The sequence below is a fragment of the Canis lupus genome, chromosome 1 (genome assembly GCF_011100685.1).
Source record: "Canis lupus familiaris isolate Mischka breed German Shepherd chromosome 1, alternate assembly UU_Cfam_GSD_1.0, whole genome shotgun sequence".
NCBI lineage: Eukaryota > Metazoa > Chordata > Mammalia > Carnivora > Canidae > Canis > Canis lupus.
In genome coordinates this window covers 9,331,127-9,356,838 of record NC_049222.1, presented here as the reverse complement: position 1 = coordinate 9,356,838, position 25,712 = coordinate 9,331,127, and the positions used below count along the sequence as shown (strand labels likewise).

Genomic DNA, 25,712 nt, shown 5'->3' with positions numbered 1-25,712 from the left:
GCCCAATAGACATGCATAAACATAATTGCATACATATGTATTTTGGCAGTTGTAAACTTTTTTAATTGAATGGTTCAATTAGTTTCCTCTAGGTTCATTAATTGAATATCTTCTACATTCTAGTCACTATGAACAGAAAAATAAATAAAAAGCAAGTTGCAGAAGCTCATAGACGCTCATAGACTGGTGGTAGAAGCAGGTATATTAAAATTATGATGTGATGTCACAAATCCAGAACAAAATAATAAACCAGAGCATGGGGCCACAGATAAAAAAAAAAAAAAAAAGGAACAAAATGACCAGTAAACTTAGTTTAGATCCCTCATTTTTCTCGTTATTAGCCATCATTCCCCCTCACCCCCATAACGTGCACAAACACAATATACACACGCATACACACACACACAGGTGCACACACAAATTACCAAACTGAACAGTATTTGGGTTTTCAAATAGTTTCTACACCAACCTTTTTTTATAGGCACAAAATCTTTTCTTTTCTTAAAGACTGCGTAGTTCATATAAGCATAAGCTAAGAGTTGATGACAGGACCAGAGTAAAATCACAGAACAGCTTGCTTTTAATGTTTATGAGCCCTTTACATGTGAATTGTGCATCCTGTCTGGACAGATATCAAGGAAAAATCAGTTTGAGTTGTTTATTTCAGTTTATCATTCCCATCGTTCCCATAGCTTCAGATAATTTGAAAGTGGGATTGTTTACATTCCTATATCGTCTTCTTTGATTTTTCCTTAAGTGCTTTGCTTCCTAATTTTTATTAATCTCATTTTTTCTTGATTTCATTTTAGCAGATATTTTATCGCCCAAAGGAGAAATAGAAAATAGAATAAAGTGTTTAAAGAGCTGATTGTCAGGATCATAGCTTCTATTTTCATTGAAAACTTGGTACTAGTAATAAGAAATGTGTGAACATTGGTTTTATATGCTGTATTTTAATTTTAGCCACAAATTCATGATATGCAGAAAGGGAATCTTCTGTAGTAAAAAGAATCATAAAATAATGGTTACCATTTATTGCATGTCAACATCGTACCTGGATCTTTTTATGTATTACAGCATTGTATTCTCAAAGCAAACTGATGAGGTAGGTTTATCACTCCATGTTTATTGTTAAAACTAGTCTGGGAAAAGTTGACTTCTCCAAGGTCTCACACCTGGCCAGAGGTTATATCAAATCCCTTTGCAGTATACCTTTCTTCCTATGTCCTTTTCACTTTTTGGAGTAACAAAAAAAAATTACAGAAGTTTTCCTTGAAAAGCTATTAGCTGTTATAAAATCAGGAATAATGCCTAAAAGCTGCAGTAAATAATAAAGAGATGTTTGGCTAACTTTAAGGGATGACAAAATGGGAAAGAAAATGTTTTTGTATTCAACTTAACTTCTGTTATGATTAAGAAGCTGTGCTTGCCTGCTCTGTTATTTTACATTATGATAGTGTATTTAAGCCAGAACAGTCCCAAGGTAACCAGAATACTTACTTGTTCATTGTTTAGGGGGAAAAAAAAAAAACTATCTTCATTTCTTTTTTTTTTTTAATGTGTAGGGACAATCTGCTGTTTTAAAATGTTACATTTAAAAAAATAATAAAATGTTACATTTTTTTTTAAATTTCAGGTTTTTTATTACTTGGATGAAATGTTTGTCTTATATTTGAGAATTCTTCTGACTTGTGCAGATTATTTTAAAGCATAGTAGGAATTTGAACATGGGTTTGTTTTTTAGATTTTATGCAACAGAACTTAGTGGGAGACTTGGGACTCTGAGGTCAGGTCTTTTAGGCTGCCAAAGATTTTTAGAAATTTAAAAGTAGATCTGGCTTTCACAAACATAATGAAAAAGCAGAATTCAACATTTGAATCTAGTCTTCTTCCAAAATATCAAGTTACTTTCTCTTTTTTTGTTGTTTTCTATTTTAATTTAAGCATTTGAGCAGCAAAATAATTGATTCCTTTTTTTATGCTTCCTAAATTTTTGAAAATGTGAATATGTGCAAAGAAGACAGAAGTGGGGATCCCTGGGTGGCGCCGCGGTTTGGAGCCTGCCTTTGGCCCAGGGCGCGATCCTGGAGACCCAGAATCGAGTCCCACGTCGGGCTCCCGGTGCATGGAGCCTGCTTCTCCCTCTGCCTGTGTCTCTGCGTCTCTCTCTCTCTCTCTCTGTGTGTGTGACTATCATAAAAAAAAAAAAAAAAAAAAAGAAGACAGAAGTGGTTGGATTTGTCTCCTACCATTCCCACCCCCACTACAATTTGCCTTAATGCTCATTATTTTGAAGCAAACCCAGATAATCTTGCTGGTTATATATTTAGATTTTAAAAATTTATGAATGCAAGAAAGATAATGGTGGAGACATTATCAAGCATGTGATCATTATGTGTGTGTATGTTTAAGGGAAACAGGACAATTGGCTGTTTTGTCATGAGACTTCTTAAGGGCCTTATAAACCATTTGTTTGCTGAGACTCCTGCCTTTATTTTCATTAAGAGGAGGTATATTTGATAATGAAATTCTGATAATCTGAACATTACTGTTTTAATAAGCATTAATTTCATCTAACAAGGAAACATCTGGAGAATTTAATTCTGAGTGATTGCATTAACTAAAGCATGAATCAACTAGTATATTATGTTTCCTTGCATTAAAGAGACATTATTAGAGAAAAAATACCTAAAATTTTAATTGCATACTCTATGTACAAATTTCATAAGCTCTTTATTGAATTAAACAGTGAATTTACTGGGAATTTTTGCATTTTATTCTCATTCAAAATATGCATAAGAAAACAAACTATTTCAGTACAACCAATTAGGAATCATTTAGTTTAAGCAAGGTATTGTCCTTTTGAGGGAACATGCTTCCTTTCTAGCCGAGCTGATTGATCTACAGTTTGCTGATGGACTAGTCATGTTATCATGTTCTCCCTGTCATGTGACCAAAGATGTTAATACTCTTTCCCAGGCCACAAGCAGAGGGATCTTTCCCCTCTGCCTAATATTTCCTTTCATGCACCTAATTTGAAAGCTGCTTAATGGCTAGAAGTCTGAGTATTTGTAAAGATAACTTGGCAACTGGCTGTTTTCTTATTATCCAAATGATGAGGCTCAACATCAATGGCTTCATGTAAAGTGAACAAACTGTAAACACATGCACTCAATGAACTTTTAAAAAGAACCCACCCATGTAGCCACCACCCAGATCAAATAATAGAACCTTGTTAGCATTCTAGAAGCCTCCCTCAGGCCTTCTCCCTGTTATTACCATTCTAAGGAAAGGTAAACACCCGCAATCTCTATCTTGAGGAGTAGCTTTGCCTCCTTTTGAATTTGTTATAAATGGGATCACCCAAAAGGTATTATTTTGTACCAGCTTCTTTCATGTGCCATTCTGTTTACTAGCTATATCTCTCTGTAGCACCAGAGCATCCATTTTTACTGTTATATAGTATTCTCACCATGATGATAATGAACTTTATGTATGCATTTTTAGTTTATGGAAAATGGACAGATTTGGTTTTGAGCTATTAGGAATAAGGCTATTATGAATATTCTTACGGGTAATGGTTTTCCACTGTAGTTTTAATTTGCCTTCCCTTGATAACTAACCATGTAAGAACATTTCATATGTTTAGTAACTATATGAATATCATCCTTCATGAAGTATATTTAAGAATTTCTGGCATGTTTTTTAAAAATTGTGTTAAATTTTTCTTGAAAATTTTGAATAATTCTTTATACATTCTAGATATGAAGCTTCAGTGGGTATACACATGGCTAAGATCTTCTCCCATTCAGTTGTTTGCATTTTCATTCATCTTCTTGTGAACAGAAATTCTAAATTTTAATAAAGTTCAGTGTATAAACATTTACTCTAATGCTTGCTATCCTGTTTGCTTGCTCAAGGTAACAAGATGTATTTTTTTTTTTTCGTTGATTTTACTAGGAGCTTTTTTCTTGTCCTACACTTTTAGGTCAGTTCTCTAGTGGAAATGATCTTTTTCTACGGTGTGACATAGCAGTTAATGCCATATGGATATATGGTTGACTAGCACCTTTTGTTGAAAAAAGGAAAAATAATATCTCATACTGAGCTGTTGTAAATCAGGTACCACTGAGGAGCAGGTCTGTATATGGACCGTGTTCTCTTATGTTAGTCTGTTTGTCTCTCCTTGTGCCAAAACCTCATTATTTTAATTATTGCAGCTTTATATTGTTTTCATATCAAGTCATATAATTGCTGTGTTCTTCTTTAACATTTTCTTCACATTTTTCACTCTTGACATTTACAAATGAATGTTAGAATCATCTTGTCAGTTTCCACAAAATCAGCCTTCTCAAGTTTTAACTGGGATTACATTAAGTTTATAGGTCGATTTGGGTAAAAGTGTCATCTTTATGATCTTGAGCTTTCTAACCCATAACATGACATAGTCCTTCATTTATTTAGATATTTGTTAGCTTCTTTCAATAACATATTGTAGTTTATAGAACATATGTTTACCCTACCTCTGTGATATCCTTAGCCATTTTGATATATTTAATGTGATTATAAAATGGTATTGTTTTTTAAAAAATTATGTTTGGGGGATCCCTGGGTGGCTCAGCGTTTTGGCGCCTGCCTTCGGCCCAGGGCATGATCCAGGGGACCAAGGATCAAGTCCCGTGTGGGGGCTCCCTGCATGGAGCCTGCTTCTCCCTCTGCCTGTGTCTCTGCCTCTCTCTCTCTCTCTCTCTCTCTCTGTGTCTCTAATGAATAAATAAATAAAATCTTAAAAAAATTTATATTTGATATGTATTTGTTTCTAGAACATAGAAATACACATGATTGTGTATATTGACTTTATATCAAGTAATGTTACTCATTTCACTTATTCTAATAGTTGGTGAATTGATTTGAATTTTTACTTATAAAATCATGTTACAGTGTAGTTTTATTTCCTTTCTATTCCTGTCTAGTTTTCTTCTCACTTGCTATATAATACTGAACAGAAATAGTATTAACAGGTACTCCTTTCTTATTTTTCATTTAGGAATAAAAGCTTTCAATAATTCACTATTAAGGATTAATGCTTTAGGTTTTCTGCAGGTAGAACTGTTCTCATGTGACACATTTTCCCTTCTATATTTGGTTTGCTATGTTTTTAAATCATAAACTGGTGTTGAATTTTATCAAATGCATCTTATTTATCTATTGAGATCTTCTTTATTAGTGTGGTTTATTAAAAAAATTCAATAATTAATAACCAAATGCTAAACCAAAGTTATGTCCCTGAAATATATTCAACTTCTTTGTGATATATTAATCTTTTTAATCACTAGCTTTTTCTTGCTAATGTTTCTCTTCATGTTTTTACACTTATGTTAGTGAGAGATATTTGTCATGAAGTTCTTGTCAGGTCTTGGTATCAGGGTTGTTTTGACTTCTTAAAATTAATTGGGATGTGTTCACTCATCATCTTATCTAGAAGTGTGAAAAATTGGTATCCGTTTCCAGATATGAAAATATTATGTTTATAAACTCTTTATAAATAACCTTTGCTGGATTCTAGAGACACTTTCCTCTTCAATATCTCTCATTCATTTAATCTTTCATTCAACTATAAATATTGACTTAATGTTTACTTTAACTCACACACTGTCCTCGCTCCTGGGAATGGAATGATGAATAAAAACAAACATGGTTCTTACCCACACTGAACTCACAGCCTAGTCAGCGGGAAATATAAAGAGTAATCAAATAGCTTTAAAACATGAACCAAACTCTGTTAAACATATATGAAGAAAGGATATCTAGTTGAGTTCACAGTAGGTGGAGGCTATGGAGGCTTCCTGAGTAAGCTAACAGAAATAAATAGATCAATTAATTCACCCTCTCTTATTTGGACTGACATTTAATTCATATAGTTTGAATGCTGCTAATGAGAATTACTGGTTGTTCAGTGTGGTTTGTTTCCCATGTTTTGTAGCTGATTTCCCAACGTAAAGAAGTTTGGTAATCCAGAAGCAAATTCAAGTCCTTCATTCTAAATGAAAATCTGGCACAAAAAACCGCATATTTAAGTCAGGAAAGGAAAACACTGACAATAAATGAGCCTCACTGGGCTCTTAATAGCAATGACTAAAATAAATACTTGCTGCTTTTCTTAAATTCTGTGCAGTCATTTTTCTTACCATTATTTTTTGTTTGCAAATATATCAAAATTTGCATTTTCTAGGTTGTTGTGTTTTATATACTTGTTTCTGTCTTAAATTTCATAAATATGATTTTATATTTTATATTAACTATGATTACATTGGAAGCTATCTAATATAATACAAAGCCCTGCCAAACAGGCAACAAGATAATATGCACAATTTGTTCAAAGTTCTTTTTTCTAAAAAAAAAGATTTATTTATTTATTTTAGAGACAATGAAGTGGGGGGCAGAGAGAGAGAAGGAGAATTCTGAAGCAGGCTCCATACAGAGCAGAGCTCATCATGGGGCCCAATCCCAGGACCCTGAGATCATGATGTGAGCTGAAATCAAGAGTTGGCTGCTTAACTGACTGGGTCACCCAGACATCCCACAAAGTTCTTTTTAAAAAAAAAATATTTTCTAGAAAAAAAAAAAGTCAGTAGTATTTAATTAGTAAGTAAAACAAGTTATTTAAAATTTAAAAGTACCCAGTGTATCATTTTGAATAAAGCATGAAAATATCATCTAAAGTAATTCTAAGTAAAAATAAAATAAAATACCTAAAAATAATGTCAAAATTCTCTTAGGAGACAACTGTCAACGAGTTGTAAGATTTGCATTCTTCTTTTTGGAACATAAATGGATTTGGAGGTTTTGCTAAATATGCTGTCAAGTCTCACTTTAAACTAGTAACTTGTAAAACTATGAAATCAGAGCGCATTCTAACTACCACAGGATTTACTTTGGCAGTTTTCCAACAACAATGGAATTTTTTATTGTTTAAAACACAAATTTTACAGATGCAAATGAATTAATGCTTAACATATCAAATTGGTATGTTAGTTTGAAATAGGGTATTTTAAAACTATTATTTTTAATTACATTCCTGAAATAGATTTAACTGAAAATTGAAAATATTGACATGTGCACAATTGTCATTTGAATAACACTAAAGAGCCAGACTAAAGTGGTATTATAAATATTTGGAAATCTTTTAGGTCAGAGAGTCTTTGCAATTACAATTAATAAAAATTATTTATAGTAATAAAAATGAAACAGATTTTTGCTGAAGAATTTGTCTATTATACATACACACATTCTCACACATCTACATCTGCACTCAGAATAAGTAGAAAATGGAAAGCATAGAGAGATATATACAATCAAATATACTACTTGAGTTATCGTGAAAAATAAAAGACTCATATATGTTAAATGCTTAAGAAAATGGGTGATAGATATTAAGGAGGGCACTTGTGATGAGCACCAGGTGTTGTATGTGAGTGTTGAATCACTGAATTCTACTCATGAAACTAATATTACGCTGTATGTTAACTAACTAGAATTTAAGTAAAACTCAAAACATTAAAAAAAGATCAAACTATGTGCTCTTAACAAAAAACTCATTTCAAACTCCATAACATACGTAAGTCGGAATTTAAAAATGAAAAAAATAACACCATGCCAGCATCTGTTAAAATAAAAGCTAACATGGCTATATTAATCTCAGAGAAGTTACTTTGAGTAAAACAGAACAAAAACACCACAGATCTACAAACAAAGAGGGAAATTTCATAACGATAAAAGGATCAATCCACAATGATCCTAATGAGTACACAGCAAAGCAACACAGTTTTTAAATGCATGAAGGAAAACCTGATAGAGCTGAAAGGGGAAATCATAGAGGGGGACTTCAACAACTCCTCTCAGCTCAAAGAGGGGGACTTCAACAATTCCTCTCAGCAACGGAAAAGGTAACTAATGAGTCTAGGAAACAAGACCAAACATCAGTGACAATATAGGAGATCTGAATAACACAATCAATGAAAAATGATCTAAGTGTTGTAATATAGAACATTCCACTCCCAAACTGTAGAATATACATATTTTCAAGTGCCATGGAATATGCACCAAGATAAACCATGTCCTAGGCCAAAACAACTTTTAATACTTGAACTATTGAAATTATGCAGGGTATGTTCTCTTACCATAATGGAATCAACCAGAAGTCAACAATAGAAATATTTCTAAAGAAGTAGAAATTAAATAGCACATGTCTAAATAATCCTTGGGTCAATGAGGAATTCTGAAAGGAAATAAAAATTGTACATAACTGAATGAAATGAAAATATATCAAATATTTAGGAGACAACCAAAGGAATGCAGAGAACAAAATTTGTAGCACTAGATTCCTATATTAGAAATAGCAAACAGAAAAAAAAAGAAATAGCAAACAGTCTGAAAACAATAATATACACTACAAGAAATTAGGAAAAGAAGACAAAATATACCCAAAAAAGGAAGAAAGAAGGAAATAATAAAAGTTAGAGGAGAGATCAATGAAATTGAAAACAGGAAAATAATAGAGAAAATCTATGAAAACAAAGCTGGTTCTTCAAACAAGAATAGTTAATATCTATCAATACTAACAAAAAGAAAAAAAAGAGTAGATCTATATCAACAATGATGATATCAAGATTATAATAGAGAATATCACTACAAAACCTGCAGCTACTTAAGGGAAAGCAGGTGAATATTATGAATGATCTTTATGATCATAAGTGAACAGCTTAGGAGAAATGGACCAATTCCTTGAAACCATAGTTATCAAAACCCAACCAGGATGAAACAGACAATGTAAACAAACAACTATACAGCATGACCAAGAGGAACTTATTTCAGGTAGGCAAGGTTGGTTCAGCATTTGAAAATCAGCCAATGTAATCTCTCTCAACTAATGAAAGAATAAAAGTCATTTAATCATATGAATTGACAAAGAAAAAGCATTTGGTACAATTCAATACTCATGATAAAAACTCTCAGCAAGCTAGAAATGGAGAGAAATGCCTCAACTTACAATAAAGCATCTAAAAAAATGTACTATTATCACCAAACTTAATATGTAAAGACTGTGCTGTTCCCCTAAGATTGGGAACATAACAAGAATATCTATTTTCACCATTGTTTAACATTACTAGAAGTGTTCACTAACCACTGCAATAATTCAAGAGAAATAAATAAATGAGCACTTTAGATCAAAAAGGAAGTTATACAACTATCTCCACTTAGAGATGACGTGAATGTCTACATAAAAGTCTCAAGGAATCTTCCAATAAAATAAAACTCCTAGAATTAATGAGTTCAGCAAGGATGCAGGATATAAAAGCACCACACACAAAAAATCAATTGTATTTCTATACACTAACATAAGCATGTAGAAAAGAAAAAAAATCCAAGTATTCTTTATATTCACTCCAAAGAAAATGCAGATTAACAAAACCCATACAGGCCCTGTATGCTGATAATTGCAAAATGCTGATGGAAGAATTCAAGGAAGATCTAAATAAAGCAGACATACTGTGTTCATGTAAATACACTGTATCTCCCCCAAATTGACATACGGGTAAAAATCAATTCCTATTAAACCACAGTATTTTTTTTATGTTTGCACATAGACAAACTTATTCTAAAATTTGTGGAGAAATGCACAAGCTCTAGAATAGCTAAAGCAATCTTGACAAAGAATAAAATGGAGGAATTGCCTCACCAGATAATAAGTCTTACTATATAGCACAGTAATCAAGATACTGTGGTACTTGCAGAAGGGTTGTCGTAGCACATAGATTAATGGAACAGAGAAGACAGTCCAGAAATAAGCCAAGATAATATGCTTATGTAATTTTTGACAAAGATATAAAAGAAATTCAGCAAAGGAAGGATAGCTTATTAACAAAAGTGTTAGAGCAATTGGATCTCTATAAACAGAGAAAAATCATGTCCTAAACATGTGGCACAAAAAAGAAACTCAAATGGGTCATTGACTTAACTATAAAACATTACACTATACAACTTTTGAAAAAAAATAAAGGAGAAAATCTTCCGGATCTAGGTCTAGGTGAGGAATTCTTAGATTGTATACTAAAAGCAAAATCCACAAAGAAATAATGATAAATGGTTTCTAAATAAAGAAACTGTTGCTCTGTGAAAGATCACATGAAGGGAATGGAAAGAAAAAATACATATTGAAAGAAAAGATTTGGAATTCACATTTCTGACCAAAGACTGTGTCTCTGAAAACCAGACAATAAAACCAAAAGTACATTTAGAAAATGGCCGAAAGAAAAAAAAAAAAAAGAAAGAAAGAAAAAAAGAAAATGGCAGAAAGATATGAAAAGTCATTTCACCGAAAGTAATATTCAAAATATGTAAACACATTACAAAGGTATTCTTAGCTATCAAGGAAATGCAATTTAGAAGCACAATGAGCTACATATTTATCAGAACATCTGAAATTTTAAAAAAATTGACAATGGTAGATGCTGGAGAAGATGAGAAAGTAAAATGGTACAGTTTCAGTTTCTTATAACACTACATATGCAATTACTCTAGGAGAACTCACGGACATTTATTCTAGAGAAGTGAAAATTTATGTTCACACAAAAACATGTATACCAATGTTTATAACTGTTTATTTATAATAGCCAAAAGCTGAAAATAGCTCGGATGTACTTCCACAGGCTAGCAGGTGAAATAGCCTGTGTGCTGCATATATACCATGGGATTCTCCCCAACAATAAAAACAAAAACTGAAAAGCAGACTATTCATATATGCAGCGCCTTGGATGATTTCCAGAGTACTATGCTGAGTGAATGAAAGAGCCAATCTCCAAAGATTACATGGTGAATTATTCAATTTCTATAATATTTTAGAAATGAGAAAGTTTTCGACATGGAGACAATTTAATGGTTTCCAGGGACTCAGGACAGGGAGGAGGAACATGAAGAATATGGGTTTGGTCTTGACTGTGGAGGTGGATACACAAGCCTGTGCATGTGATAAAATTGTATAGAACAAAATAGACAAGCCAAACAAGTTCAAGTTAAAATGGGAAAACCTGAAAGGTCAGTGGATTGTATTGATTTCAATATCCTGTTTGGGACATTGTACTATAGTTTTGGAAGATGTTAGTATAAGGGGAAACTGGCTAAAGAGTACATGGGATATCTTGGCATTCTCTCCTACAACTGCATGTGAATCTACAATTTTCTCAATAAAGAATTCAGTTATAAACCAGCAACAAAAACTTAGATTCTAACAAGTGTTAGTCTTGTTATTGAAATGCATTAAAGCCTCCCAATGTAATTGTATGAAGAGAGAGAGGAGAGAGAGAGAGAGAGAGAGATTTAGAGATCGAGAAGGAGGGAGAGAGAATGAGAATAACCTAGCCATAATCAGGAAGTAAAATTATTACTATTAATCAACAAAAATTAAAGTGTGGTCTAGTTGAAGTTCTCAGTGGTAAGGTTGCAAATCCACATATGCTGTGAATGTCTGAAATACTGACACATACACACATAACTGTAGATATGTTGCCTCAACCTCAGTGTTTGGGTTCATGGTAAGTATTCTAGTAGAATGTTCTAATCCAAAAGAGAATTTAGGGATTAGAGCAGATTGGCATTTGATTTAGCCTCCTTAAATTTCTGCAGTACTCATTCCATACATTGTGATATGTTTTCTTGTCACCAAATATACCTAAGATGTATCATTACCTTACAGTATCTACAATCTACACAGTATCACTATTATTTATGGTCTTTCCGGTGTGCTCCAACTCTGCCATTTGTTGAGTAATTTGGATGCAAATTATTTAAATTTAGAATTTAATTCAAAATCTCTATTTCATATATTTGGATTGTTATTTGAGTGATTATTTATATATACACATGCATATTTATATATATGAAAAATTTTGCTGTATATATTAGAAAGCCTTATATAGAAGAAAAATAGAACCACATAATGTAGATAAAATCACTCTTAAAAGTTTACATATTTTTACTACAATCATAATTGCTTTAAAATTTCAGTAAACAAGGGGTGGCCGGGGGGGCTCAGCGGTGTAGCGCCACCTTCAGCCCAGGGTGTGATCCTGGAGACCTGGAATTGAGTCCCATGTCATGCTCCCTACATGGAGCCTGCTTCTCCCTCTGCCTGTGTCTCTGCCTCTCTCTCTCTCTCTTTCTATGTCTCTCATGAATAAATAAATAAATCTTTAAAATTTCGGTAAACATATACTTTCTATGCAAACTTTTGCTACCTTAATATTTTATCTATATTTTCAACGTTGACAATGTTCACTATTTTATATACATTGGTAGGCAGTGTTTTTAAAAATATGCTTGTTTGAGGATAATAAAAAAAAAACAAGAATTCATCATTGAGAAGACAATGGACTCGAGTATAAACGTACCTGATTTCCTGTGTAATATTTCATTCTCCACTGCTTCTAGGTACTCGCATACCATGAAGTACTTAGTAGTCAAAAGCATAATCATTTGAAAAAGATTGCTGTGGGTTAGGTGAGAAAGGATAGGACAAAGTATGGGAAAATTAATGTATGTATTTTTTGTTTGTTTTTAAACGTATACCTTTCTTATTTTGCTTTTCTCTTGATTTCTCAGTTGTTCTAGCTCCAGAATATAAAAACAAATAAAATAATAACCTTTTAACTATAATATATATATATACACACACACATAACTGTTTATTACAAAGATGCTTAGTAAAGATTTATATATTAATTTTAGAGTAAAGATATTTCAAAACAGGAGAGAAGGTTCCATTTACTCAATATTAGAGTGAAAATCTCATCTGTCTTTGGGGTAGTCGAATTCCCTGTCTAACTTCTCAAGTGTTTTGTGTTACGGAAACCTCAAATGTATTTTGTTAAATTCTTTACCCCTAAGGTTTAGACTCAAGTGTAATTTAAAGGAAATTCCATCCATATGTTTATAATTTAATATGTTAGGCTGTTTTTTTTTTCTTTTCTTTTTTATATTTGGTGTCCAAGAATACTCTTGAGCTACTTCTTTCAGGGATCTTTTGGCAAGATTAGACTAAGTCACAAACCAAATATTTCAGTTTGGAATTCAGCATACATCCATAATGTAGATTCTGAACAATACCAAGACATTTTCTCATTTTGATCCTACATGTCAAAAATACACAGTTGAAGATTACTCTGTGGCACTAAAAGGACATTGCAAATAATTCTAATTTTTTTTTAAATTTTATTTATTTATGATAGTCACAGAGAGAGAGAGAGAGAGAGGGGCAGAGACACAAGCAGAGGGAGAAGCAGGCTCCATGCACCGGGAGCCTGACGTGGGATTCGATCCTGGGTCTCCAGGATCGCGCCCTGGGCCAAAGGCAGGCGCCAAACCGCTGCGCCACCCAGGGATCCCCCAAATAATTCTAATTAATATTAACTCAGAGTCAATCATTTTTTCTCATCCTTTACTTGTACTTTATTTTGGAGAAATGTCAGTATTCTCAGTAATTCTTTATAGTTTCCTTATCTTACTATTTACTATTTAAAAAGAATGAATGTTCAATGAACTATTTTAACTGTGCATCTTCATCTACTCAACCAAATCTGTCAATTTCTAAATGTCTACTCTTTAAATATAGGCAGTGCCTTTTTTTTTCTATCCTGGCATAAAACCAGGCTTAGTAAACATGCATGATTTGGATGGAGAAATATAATCTTCATATATGTTACTGATTATTGATTTATGATCTGCAGTGGAGCAAACATTTACTGAGAACTTGATAATCTATGCAGACACTACTTATTTTTTTAATCTAAAAAAGACTTTAGAAGCATGTGACATAACCTTGGAAACAATAATGAAACACAGAAATTTGTATTAAAAATACTTGGAGAGTAACTGATTTTTTTCTGAAGTCTTTGCTGCATATCATTGTAGTGAAAATGGGTTAAACAGAAATTATTTTCTGCAAATATTACTGACACTCCTAAATATACACAGAAGTTTAGCTCAGTCTACTAAATAATAATATTAAAATCATATGCAACTCAAAAATATATGTGCGTGTACTGTGTGTATATATATTTATATGTTCATGTATATACACACACACACATAGGGTGTGCGGTGTATATTTTTTTGAGGTGATTTGGGAAGGCACTTTAAGGATATTGAATTTTTTTTAATTTCCCTTTTTTGAACAAGGAATTTAATGTTTGTTCAGAGAAGAAAGCTGGACTCCAACAGAGTCTCTTGTTCGGAGGCTAAAAGCGTGAGAACCAACATAGTGTGTTGGTACCACTACTTTCCTCTGGGTACAGTCTTCATGGCCTTTGGATTTTTCTTTTATAAGAAACACAAGAACGTGGTATTGGCTACTAAATTCTGCCTTCTGGGTAGTTTGATAGTTTGAAACTAAATTCTTCTTCTTGACCCTCACTCTCTGTAAGTTAACGGGCAAGGAGATCACACACTTTGCTATGGTATTTGGGTCAGGATGCCGATGTTTTTCCTGAAGATTTGTAAAAGAAAAAATCTGGTGCAGTGGCAATAACTCTGAATTTTGAGATGAGAGATCTGAATCATGTCCTGTCTCTGCCACTTATCAGTCAGGTATTCTGACATTGGTCCGGGCACCCATAGCTTCCTAATAGAATTTCCATAAGCATCATGCAAAGTATACACTAAAAGTGTTTTTAAAACAGATAACATTATACAAATGTAAAGAGTTATAACATCTGGAGGTTGTGCTTAAATTATACTAGTAGCATTTTATTCTCTTGGTTTGAACTTTCAGTGCCTCTTAAAATTTAAATACTCAGAACAGGGGAACATATCTGAATCCAAAGATCTGAGGAAACAGCATTCCACGCACAAGATCCTAAGACAGGTATGAACATGGCCTCTTCAAAGAATAGAAAGAAAGTCAACATGATTGGAGCCAAAAGGGAAGGTGAGAGAAAACGGGAGACAGGAATCAAGGCCAGGGAGTAAGGCTGGTGGCAGGTCATATGAAACAGACTGTGATTAAACATTTTCATTTTATTCTAATTGTAATAGAGGCATGGGCAAGTGGTAATTAGAGAGTTATATAAGTTTATTAAATTTTTTAAAAACATTTTTTAACTGCTGAATACCAACTAGACAGAAGTATTAGTAGGCATCTCAGAAGTAGTAATGCTGAAAGAAGTCGTGGTGGTTTCCACAGGATAGAGGCAGCAAAGGTGGAAAGAAATACATGGATTTAGGAAGTCATCTGAAGAAATGAGGTAGGAGAATTTGCTGACAAAATGTGGGTTAGAGAGAAACTAGGCTTTTGACTTGAACTGTTGGATGGACAGTGGTACCATTTACTGGGAAGTTAATAATGGAAGAAAAACTTCCATTGTAACTTTGCAGCAGGCTGGGGATAAGAATTCAATTTTGTAACATTAGGTTGAGGTGGAGGTTTCTTTGGACATCCAGATGAGGCACAGAGGCACTGTGTGTCTGGAGCTCAGGAGACATTAAAGGACTGGAGATAAGAACTTGGCATTCATTGGCAAAGACATTCTATTTCATATTACCAAGCTTTGGACTCTCCAATATTTAGAGATGAGCATCAGGGAGAAACAAAGGAGGCCAAGGAGAAGGAGGTAAGAGAATGGTGAAAATCATGTGGTGATAAGGAAAAAAATGTGATAAATGTGTTTAAAGAGCAAGGAATTTTCAATTGTTGTGAACATTGTTGCAGTCACATTAGGCAAGGGTAAAAACTGAATATGTGATTTGACAATATTAAGGTCCTCTGTGATCTTGACAAGTGGGATTTCTGTGGAATGGAGGGTACAGATTTCCAGTTGGAGTGGAATGATGAAAGGAAAGAATGTGAGGAAATGAAAACAGTGAAAATAAACCAACAGATGAAATAAACTGTCTCTTTTGTCATAGGAGCAGAGAAAGGGGGCATTACTTCATGGAGAAGGCGGTGATGCTGCAGTCAGTTGCTGAGGGTATACTGAGGGAAATGACCCACACAGAGGGAAAATTCATGTGATACCCTTGAAACAACCACGACAAGCTATTAATAACTCCATTTTATAGATGAAGCAATTTTCTAAGGTCACAAGACAGTAAAGGACAAAGCAAGAAATAGCCCAATTATGGAAAGAATTTGAAGTCACATTTATGTGGTTTCAAAATCCAATCTCTTTTTCACTATATCACCTGGTATAGGTTGAACAATGCCCCTCCCTGCCCAGATATGTCACATCTTAGTATCTGGAAACTGTAATAGTTACCTCATATGGTAAAATAGATTTTACAGGTGCGGTTAGGTCAAGCACTCCGAGTTGGGGAGATTATCCTGGATTATCTAGGTGGGCTTAATGTAACTGCAAAGGTCCTGATAGAAGAGCAGAAAATCAGTACTGGCAGTAGGAGTTGTGATGATGGGGACAAATAGTTGGGGTGGTCTGATGATGGCCATGGGCCATGGAATGTAAGGGACCTCTAGAAGCTGAAAGGGGCAAAGAAACATCCTCCCCTTAGAGCCTCTAGAAGAAACCAGCCCTGCACACACTTTGATTTTGGCCAAGTGAGATTTATCACGGGCATCTGAATTTCAGAAGTGTAAGATAATAAATCTGTGTTGCTTTAGGCCGTTGAAGTTTGTGGTAATTTGCTATAGCAGCAATAGGAAACTAATCCACCACCTTTACAATGTTAGTTAACTATTTGCAGAATTGTCTATTGCTCCTAAATTCATGTTAAATGTGTTTTATCATGGCACTGTCTAATGATTATACTGAATAAACAAATACTAACTTCTATGTTTAGAACATTGCTTTATTTGACCATCAAGGCAGGGATGACAAGGCACCTGGGTGACTTAGTCTATTAAGTATCTGCCTTCAGCTCAGGTTGTGATCTTGGGATCCTGGGATCGAGCCCCATGTCTGGCTCCCTCCTCAGCGGGGAGTCTGCTTCACCCTTTATCCCTCCCCCCTGCTCCTACATAGGCACATGCTCTCTCTCAATTAAATAATAAAATCTTAAACCAAAGATGACAATCTTACACAACCTCTTGGGGGTGTATTTGAAACTTCTGAAGATTACTCTGGCAAATATTTTGGAAACAGGCCCTCAGTAGCCACTGACAGGGAGTAGCTATAAATATGAGGGCTTCCAAGTTGCCTCTTAAACTCTGGAATGTGGGTTTCTCAAATCTGTTCTTGTCCAGAAAAACAACTACCTTGCCCCATCTCTTCTAGATGTTCTCTATAACTTCTAATGAACCAGTAATCTTGTGATTTGGGGGAGTTGAGCTTTTTAAAGACTTTTAAAAATCTGATTTATAATTCAAAGGATACATTTTAATCTCTGTCACCAATATGGTCATAGCTCTTTACTCTGAAAATTAAATGCCAGATCATACATAAGAGATAAAGCTTAACAAATAATATCTTGCATGATTTTATAGGAGTATTGCTTTGCTTTAGTAAGAAGTAGAGTACATGAAGTAAAGTATTTAGAAATATTATACATAGGTAGGGCTTACAAAAGTCTACATACATTATGACATTTCTGCTTCTGATTCCAGATTTTTGTATTGCTGTTTGATGTGGGATAGATTTTAACCAATTTGGATTATTAATGTAAAGAATGTACAATTGGGGAAATGAAACAGACTTTAAGAATAGGTTTTTTTTATTAAAAAGTTTTATAGCTGCATTTCAAAAGTAAACATGACAATCATTTGGACTGTATTCTCCAAACTTCATTATTAAGCCTGTGAAAACTTTCCAGTCAGCTAACACAAAGTAGTTGGCAGCGATGCACATTCCATCAAATGGGTGTGAGAAAATATTACTGAATCATACTGACAGGAAAGGGCTTTCTCTTGTTCAATGCAAAGTGTAACCAGACCTATGAAGAATTTCTGACTTAACCTCATACATTCTTTAGGAGCAAGTGTGAATGGGGTAAATGATGAAGGAATTTTGCTTAGGAAATGCATAGGGAAACTGGAATAGTTGGTGGTTTCAAACTCTGAAGTGGACATAAATATTGGAAAATAGTTGATAGATCCAATATTTCAAAAAATGTGTAATTTTAACAAAGAAATAGATTTTCAATAACAAAAAATGGAAAGCATAACTGCTCTGTTTCAGCACTACCTGGTTTGTTGTGGAACCGTTATAGGAATTATATATTTTTATATATATATATGGTATAGGAATATATATATATATATTATATATACCCTATATTTATATCCTAAAATATATACCCTATATTTTATAGGGTAATTCACCTTCACATTATAAATTAATAATAAGCATAATTTTGAGTTATTGGCTATTTGTTCTTTGGGATTTTATTTTGATTTCTTTTAAACTAATATTTATGGACATAGTTACATTGCCCTCTACATTCTTTAATTTTCATGAAATTATACAAAATGATATTTACATAGTGATACATATTCCAGATTCAGGGTCACCTGTCTAACTTTGGAAAGTGATAGGATCTTTGACTTAACCACATTTTTTCAGTGCTCTTTCCAACAAAATGTGCACTCTGACTGTTAGCCACCTGGAAATAGTAGCAAGATTATCCTCATATGAAAATTAGATTCAACAGGGCTTTCTAGTTCCACAGCTAATACTAATTTCATTTTTGGCGTAAGGTCTCAACAGATATTTTGGTTTATTTATTTGGCACTATTAAGTTGGATTAGATTGCATGAGAAAATTGGGATCATTTGTGGTTTTGTTCACTGAAACCTTGAAATTTAAACATAAATATTAGGAAATGCCAAGGAATTCAACGAGTGTCAGGCTCCCATGCAAATAGGTAATAAGTAACATAGGTTTTGTATATATTGTTAGAAGAAATATATTTAAGCTGTAAACTCAAATCTTAGGGAAAATATCTTTATGTTGCAATATTTGTTCAACTGGTGAGACATTTCAGGAATATTTTAAAACAGAACTTACTTGAACCTGATTGATACCTTAAGCTCTACATAAGAGTAGTTAAATTATATTATATCGTCCAAGAAATTCTAAATGATCTAAACCTAAATTGGTAATTGGCAGGCAAAGCATTATAAGAGCTTCAACATGATCAGCCTGCCAGAAAAAAGAAATTTTCTAAGCTTCATTACAGATGATACATTGGCACTTTATAAAACGGAAATGGATTGTGGATTTTGGATCTTTCTTTATTCCTCTATTCATATTCTGAAGAAGTAAAACTGATCACTTTCTATGTCAAACCAATAAGGTTTTTGTTTTAAATGTAGTGTTTTCTTAATGGTTTTTATTTGTTTTTGTTTTCTTCTTAAAGCCATGTAGAAAACATGGCAATTGTCTGGGAATGGTAATAAAGACATCAAGGTATGATGTGGAGGTGACGGCCGCATTGTTGCCCTCGAGCAGCAGTTGGCTTCTCCAGTAGAACCCGGGAGTGGGAGATTCAGAATCAAATCCCTTCTCTCTCCTCACTCCTGTGAGATTTTTTTGATCTTCAGCTACATTTTCGGCTTTGTGAGGAACCTTACCATCAAAGACAATGGCCAACAATGTTGCCAACAAGACAGATCCTTGCTCCATGATCTCCCATGTATTCATTGGGAATCTCAATACTCTTGTGGTCAAGAAATCTGATGTGGAGGCAATCTTCTCAGAATACGGCAAAATTGTGGGTTGCTCTGTTCATGAAGGCTTTGCCTTTGTTCAGTATGTTAATGAGAGAAGTGTCCAGGCTGCTGTGGCAGGAGAGGATGGCAGAATGATTGCTGGCCAGGTTTTAGATAATAATCTGGCTGCAGAGCCAAAAGTGAACCGAGGAAAAGCAGGTGTGAAACGATCTGCAGCGGAGATGTACGGCTCCTCTTTTGATTTGGACTATGACTTTCTTTGAGATTATTATGTCAGGATGTACAGTTACCCAGCATGTGTACACCCTCCTCCTCAAAACGCCAGTGTGTATCAGGAAACATCTCACAAAGGGGCAAAAGTGGCTTCAATTCTAAGAGTGGACAGCGAGGATCTTCTTCCAAGTCTGGAAAGTTGAAAGGAGATGACCTTCAAACCATTAAGAAGGAGTTGACCCAGATAAAACAAAAAGTGGATTCTCTACTGGAAAGCCTGGAAAAAAATGAGAAAGAACAGAGCAAACAAGGAGTATGAATGTATGAATGGTAAGTCAGAAGAGGAGCAGAACAACAGCTCCCTGAAGAAAGAGGAGACTAATGTGACGATGGAGTCTGAGGGGGGTGCAGATGATTCTGCTGAGGAGGGGGACCTACTGGATGATGGTGACAATGAAGATCGGGGGGATGACCAGCTGGAGTTGATCAAGGATGATGAAAAAGAGGCTGAGGAAGGAGAGGATGACAGAGACAGTGCCAATGGCGAGAATGATGACTCTTAAGCACATAGCGGGGTTTAGAAATCTTGTCCCATTATTTCTTTACCTAGGCACTTGTTTAATATCAAAATTTTCACCAGATCCTCTCCCCTTCAGCACATGCTCACTGTTCTCCCCATCCTTATCCTTCCCATGTTCATTAATTCATATCGCCCTGCGCCTAGTCCCGTTTTCACTTCCTTTGACGTTCCTAGTAGTTATGGTAAGTCTTACCCTGTAATTTTTACTTTTAATTTTGATACCTCTTTGTGACTTAACAATAAAAAGGATGTGTGGTTTTTATCAACTGTCTCCAAAATAATCTCTTGTTATGTAGGGAGTACAGTTCTTTCCATTCATACATGAGCTCAGTAGTTGCTTCCCTAACTGCAAAGGCAATCGCATTAGTTGAGTAGCACCTGAGAGCAGCTTTGAGTTAGAGGTATGTGTGTTATACCCCACATAAGAATGCTATGTGGGGCTGTTCAACACAAATGTAACAATGTATTTTTGTGAATGAGAGTTGGCATGTCAAATGCATCCTCTAGAAAAATAATTAGTGTAATAGTCTTAAGATTTGTATTCTAAAGTTGATACTGTGGGTTATTTTTGTGAACAGCCTGATGTTTGGGACCCTTTTTTCTCAAATAAACAAGTCCTTATTAAACCAGGAATTTGGAGGAAAAAAAAGATATGATATGGAGAGATTATTCTGAAATAGATTTTTTAAAAAAGAAATGGAGTTAATTTTTTTTATCATTGAGCATTATCTAAGAAATATATTACTTTCCTCAAATCATTTTTTACTGAAAACCTAGAGTAAAGATAAGGCATCACACATGGCTTCAGCAACAGGGTGAAGAGTAGGAGGCTAAAGACTTAGGAAGCAGGGAAGAGTCTCTAAGAGCAGGATGGGGCTTATCATATGAATTCCATGCCAATTCTTTAAAATCAATTTCTAATTGATCAGATAATGCAGTTTATAATTTGATAAAGACTGTTAGCAAACAAATATTTGTGTCTTAAATGTTTTCAATTATGCTTATACTATGAGGATTTGGGGGGAAAGAAAAGTATCCAAGCTTTAAATAACATACAAATTTATTTTATAATATTTAGCTGCCTTTTTGTGCAAGTATTTCCTGCCTCTATCTGGTTCCAAAATTTTGCATTTATGTCAACAAATATAGACAAATAACTGCCACAGTGTATGGATTTCTAAAATACTTACCCATGGACAGAACCTGAGCTTGACTGCAATGGTGTGATCTTGCCTTTTGCTGTAATTGTTCACTCTCCTTTTTCTGTTACAACTGCTGTCTCACAGTTCATGTTTAGTGTTCTCTTGCAAAACTTTCTAAAATTATTTTTTTTCTGCTTTAGACCCATACAGTATACATATTTTTGTTATATAATCACTTGTGCATGTGTGACAGGCCACATTTTAAAATACAATGTGGTGTTTTACTTTCTTAAGTATTAAAATCTGATTTTTCTTTTTTGATTTTTATCAGAGTATATGGCATCATATATGAAGGAATAACTGTTCCTTAGCTTTATGTTTTGAATCTATATTAATCTATTTACTTTTTGCTTATGGCTTTTATTAACATTACTGTGCATGCGTTAGTGGTCCTGTGCTTCTTAGGGGGAAAAAAATCCAAGAAGGATTTCATTTAGAATTCTTTTCCTATAGATTAATGGAAATAAATAAGTATAAACAATAAAACAAAAATCCCTCTGGACCCTTTTTTATTCTGCCCTGATAGTACAACTTCTGCCAAAAATGCTTTTATTTCTGGTCCACCTCATTCTTCAGATAATACATGAGACGTCTGTCACTTCAGAGAGACTTTTTTTAAAGATTTTATTTACTTATTCACTAGAGACACACAGAGAGAGGCAGAGACATAGGCAGAAGGAGAAGCAGGCTCCCCATTGGGAGCCTGGTGGGAAACTCGATCCCAGGACCCTGGGATCATGACTTGAGCCAAAGGCAGACGCTCAACCACTGAGCCACCCAGGTTCTCCCAGAGAGACTTCTTTAAGCATATATTATGTGTGGAATCACAATACACTGTTTATTTCTTTCAAAGCGAGTTAAAATTTGTGGATGTTAGTTTTATGTATTACTTTTGGGTGTTAACAAGGTCCCAGGATCGCAGAATCTGTGTGTATATTGTTCACTATCAACAGAGGAAGCCAAATGTAAACTTCCTGCTCTGATGTCAGGCCGGTTAGGGATGGAGGAGAGTCAATCAAGCATAGGTCTCACTAACTGATACCCAAAGGTTGAGAAACCGAGCAGAGGTGAGCATGTGGAGAGAGGCAAGAGTCTCTTGAGTAGCAATGTGATTGCTCCAAGGAGAAAATTAGGGGAGGTTTGTGCAGGGAATGGACATCAGCATTACTGAAGCGTGGATCACGGAAGCAGGATGACAGAGAGGAGGCTGCAGGGATTTACAAGCCCCAAACTTGCAGTTTCTTTAATCTATAATGAGATTAAACTCAAAGCACAATATCAGGATCACTTGACTAATTGGGATGTGATTTAATGGGAGATATTGGATCATAAACATAACCAAAATGGAAATCTGCCAAATATGTTTCTGCAATAACCTAAAAGATGATGTTACTGTAGCGAACATAGGTGTTTCGAAGTTGTAGGCTGTTGATATGGGGGGGGGGGGAGTGGCTCTGGGTTCAAATTTCCTTAATTCCCAAGCTCTGCTGACCCCTTTTACATGTATGACTTGGGCTGTTTACATTAGATCCCTAAGCCCTGATTTCTTCATCTCTAGGATGGAGATAATAGTAGCACTGAATATTTCACTGAATAATGTGAATATGATATATAAATTGATTATAACCTTTATTACATGAAATTAAGAGCTTTTTTGGTAAATTTCATTTATCTGTTGCTATCTCTGTTTTTTAAATATACCACCTCTCTTTCCAAAGAGAGAAAAGAAACTGAAAAAAAATTATGCAGTAGTCCAAAGTGACATATTGGTGACTTTTTTTTTTTTTTTTTTACATATTGGTGACTTGTATAGCACTGAGGAAAACTGTCACTCTGCCTAAGAGACAACCTGGGCCAGCCAGTTTGCAGGCATTTTTTCCACTTTCTGGTCAGAAGAACTAACTGAAGTACAATATTTCTGTCTTCTCTTACAGATAAGGATAATGAGTCAAAGGTATTTTGACAAATTTATATAATTTGTCCAAGATCATCTATGTGGGAAGCAGAATCAGAGTTTGAATCAATAGAATCTGGAACTCAATGTCTTATACATTAAACTTATCTTTAGTGAAAAATAATGCTTAGCAATATTATTTATACAGAGTAGACCCATCATTTTTCATTTATTTGGTAATGTACAACATTAAAAATACTTGTAGTCATCAGGGTAACCGGGTTGTATGAACATTTTTAATAGCTTTATTGAGATGTGATTAATACAAATTATTGCACATATTTAATGTATATCATTTGATGAGTTAGAACATAGGCATGCACCTGTGAGCCCATTACCATGATCAAAGTAATAAACATATCCACCACCTTCAAAAGTTTCCTTGTGCTCCCTCACTCCTTTTTGTAGTAAGGACAATGCAAAATTGCGTGTAAGAGACCAAAGAGTCCATACCATTAAGATATTTCCTCATGCATCAAAGGCTTTGTACTACAACCACTGACAAATACTTTCACAGTTATTGAAATAAAACATGAGGAGCATGCACATATGTATAGGGAAAATGAGTGCCTCAGTAGATACACATAAGGATTCAATATCCCCATTTACACTTGCTTGAGAAACACTTTAGAACAGGAAAAACTATTCAAGTTCAAGGACTGAATGATTAAACCCAACTCAATTTTGTTTAGTCAGATGTGAAAAAATACATAGTTAATTGGTAAGCAAGGTCTCCATGTACCAGAATCCAATTATAGACTCTTCAAAACACTAGTGAAATAAAAATTAATGAGACATTTTTAAAGACATTACAATTTTATGGTACTGATTTATTTTGAAAAATGGCAAGGATAAATTTAAATTTAATATGCTGAAATAACTTTCCTGTCTTTATTTTGGAATTCCAGCCAAAAAATATCAGAAATATCTTTAAATAGTGAATAACAAATACATATATATGTGTATATATATATGTATATATATGATATGTGAACATATACATAAAATATTGCTTCTAAGAGTTCTTTATTTTCTTTTTTAATATTGATCTTGGTTTAGTAATGGTCCAAGAAATTTGGTCAGCTATATTATCATTGCCCTCTGAATTGCAGTAAATGTAGGGAACAATTGCTCCAAATCAGCAGTAATTCAAATGTGCTTGGACATATACCAATGCTAACAAAAATAATTACAACCATGAATCTATATTATTATAAGTATTATAATAGAAAGTGAATTGGTTTGGCACCTCTACAGAACACGTGTTAAAATGTGTTTTTTACTTACAACTTGAAAGTGATATACATTTAATATTATATACTTTTTTTCTTACCATATAAAGACTTATGCTGGGGGTTCCTGGATGACTCAGCTTGTTAAGCAGCTGACTCTTGATTTTGACTCAGGTCATGATCTCAGGGTCCTGGGATCAAGCCCTATGCTGGGCTCCACACTCAGTGGGGAGTCTGAGAATTATCTCACTCCTTCTTACTCTGCCCCTCCCCCAGCTCATACTTTCTCTCTAAAATAATAAAAAAAAACAAAAAAAAAGACTTATTTTGTAAGTTGTTAGTTTAATGACACCCCTTCAGTTGATTAAATGGATGGCTCATAAGGAGACAGTTTATGATCTGTTTTATATAGTTATATAAAAGCAAATAAAACAATGAGAGGAATTAATGTCATGTACATTAAATATTATTTATACCAATAAATCTTATTTGATAATAAAAATGGGTAATATTATACGACCTCAGAACTTTATTAATTTATAGATTAACCTGCATGTTTTAAGCATTTATTAAAAAAATTCTACTTGCTGTCATCAATATGGCTATGTTGCAATATTGAATAAAGTAATGGGTGTACATACTGATAAGTAGGTCTGCTTTGACCAATTAATTTGTCTGTGTTATATATATGGGAAGCTGCTTGTAATTCCTTTATAAAGCTTTGAAACTATGATAACATGAAAGCTATGAAACTTTGATAACATTGTTATCTATGCTGGGAAGTCTTTTCATTTCTAGGAGACAGTTCATCGCTCCTTGAGCAGTGCTTCTTACAGAGCTTCCTACATACCGTAGCAAC

At 34.1% G+C, this 25,712-nt stretch overlaps 1 protein-coding gene and 1 pseudogene across 7 annotated transcripts in view; both read left to right on the top strand.

The window, feature by feature from the left end:
* CCDC102B (coiled-coil domain containing 102B) overlaps positions 1-25,712 on the top strand; it is a 138,583-nt gene that overhangs the window by 12,800 nt on the left and 100,071 nt on the right. The window contains exons 1-2 of one of the 7 annotated variants that reach the window (XM_038525826.1): positions 3,288-3,370; positions 14,825-14,917. The exons of 3 other annotated variants lie outside the window; for them this stretch is intronic. Coding sequence is in view for 2 of the 4 variants with exons in the window: in XM_038525822.1 (XP_038381750.1) it covers positions 3,354-3,370 (17 nt within the window). In the remaining 2 variants the exon portion in view is untranslated. Of the gene's footprint in view, positions 1-3,282; positions 3,371-14,824; positions 14,981-23,484; positions 23,622-25,712 lie in introns of those variants that run through there. 3 more of the 7 variants (XM_038525825.1, XM_038525822.1, XM_038525823.1) reach the window with 3 other exon arrangements.
* LOC100686410 lies at positions 19,523-20,466 on the top strand (annotated as a pseudogene).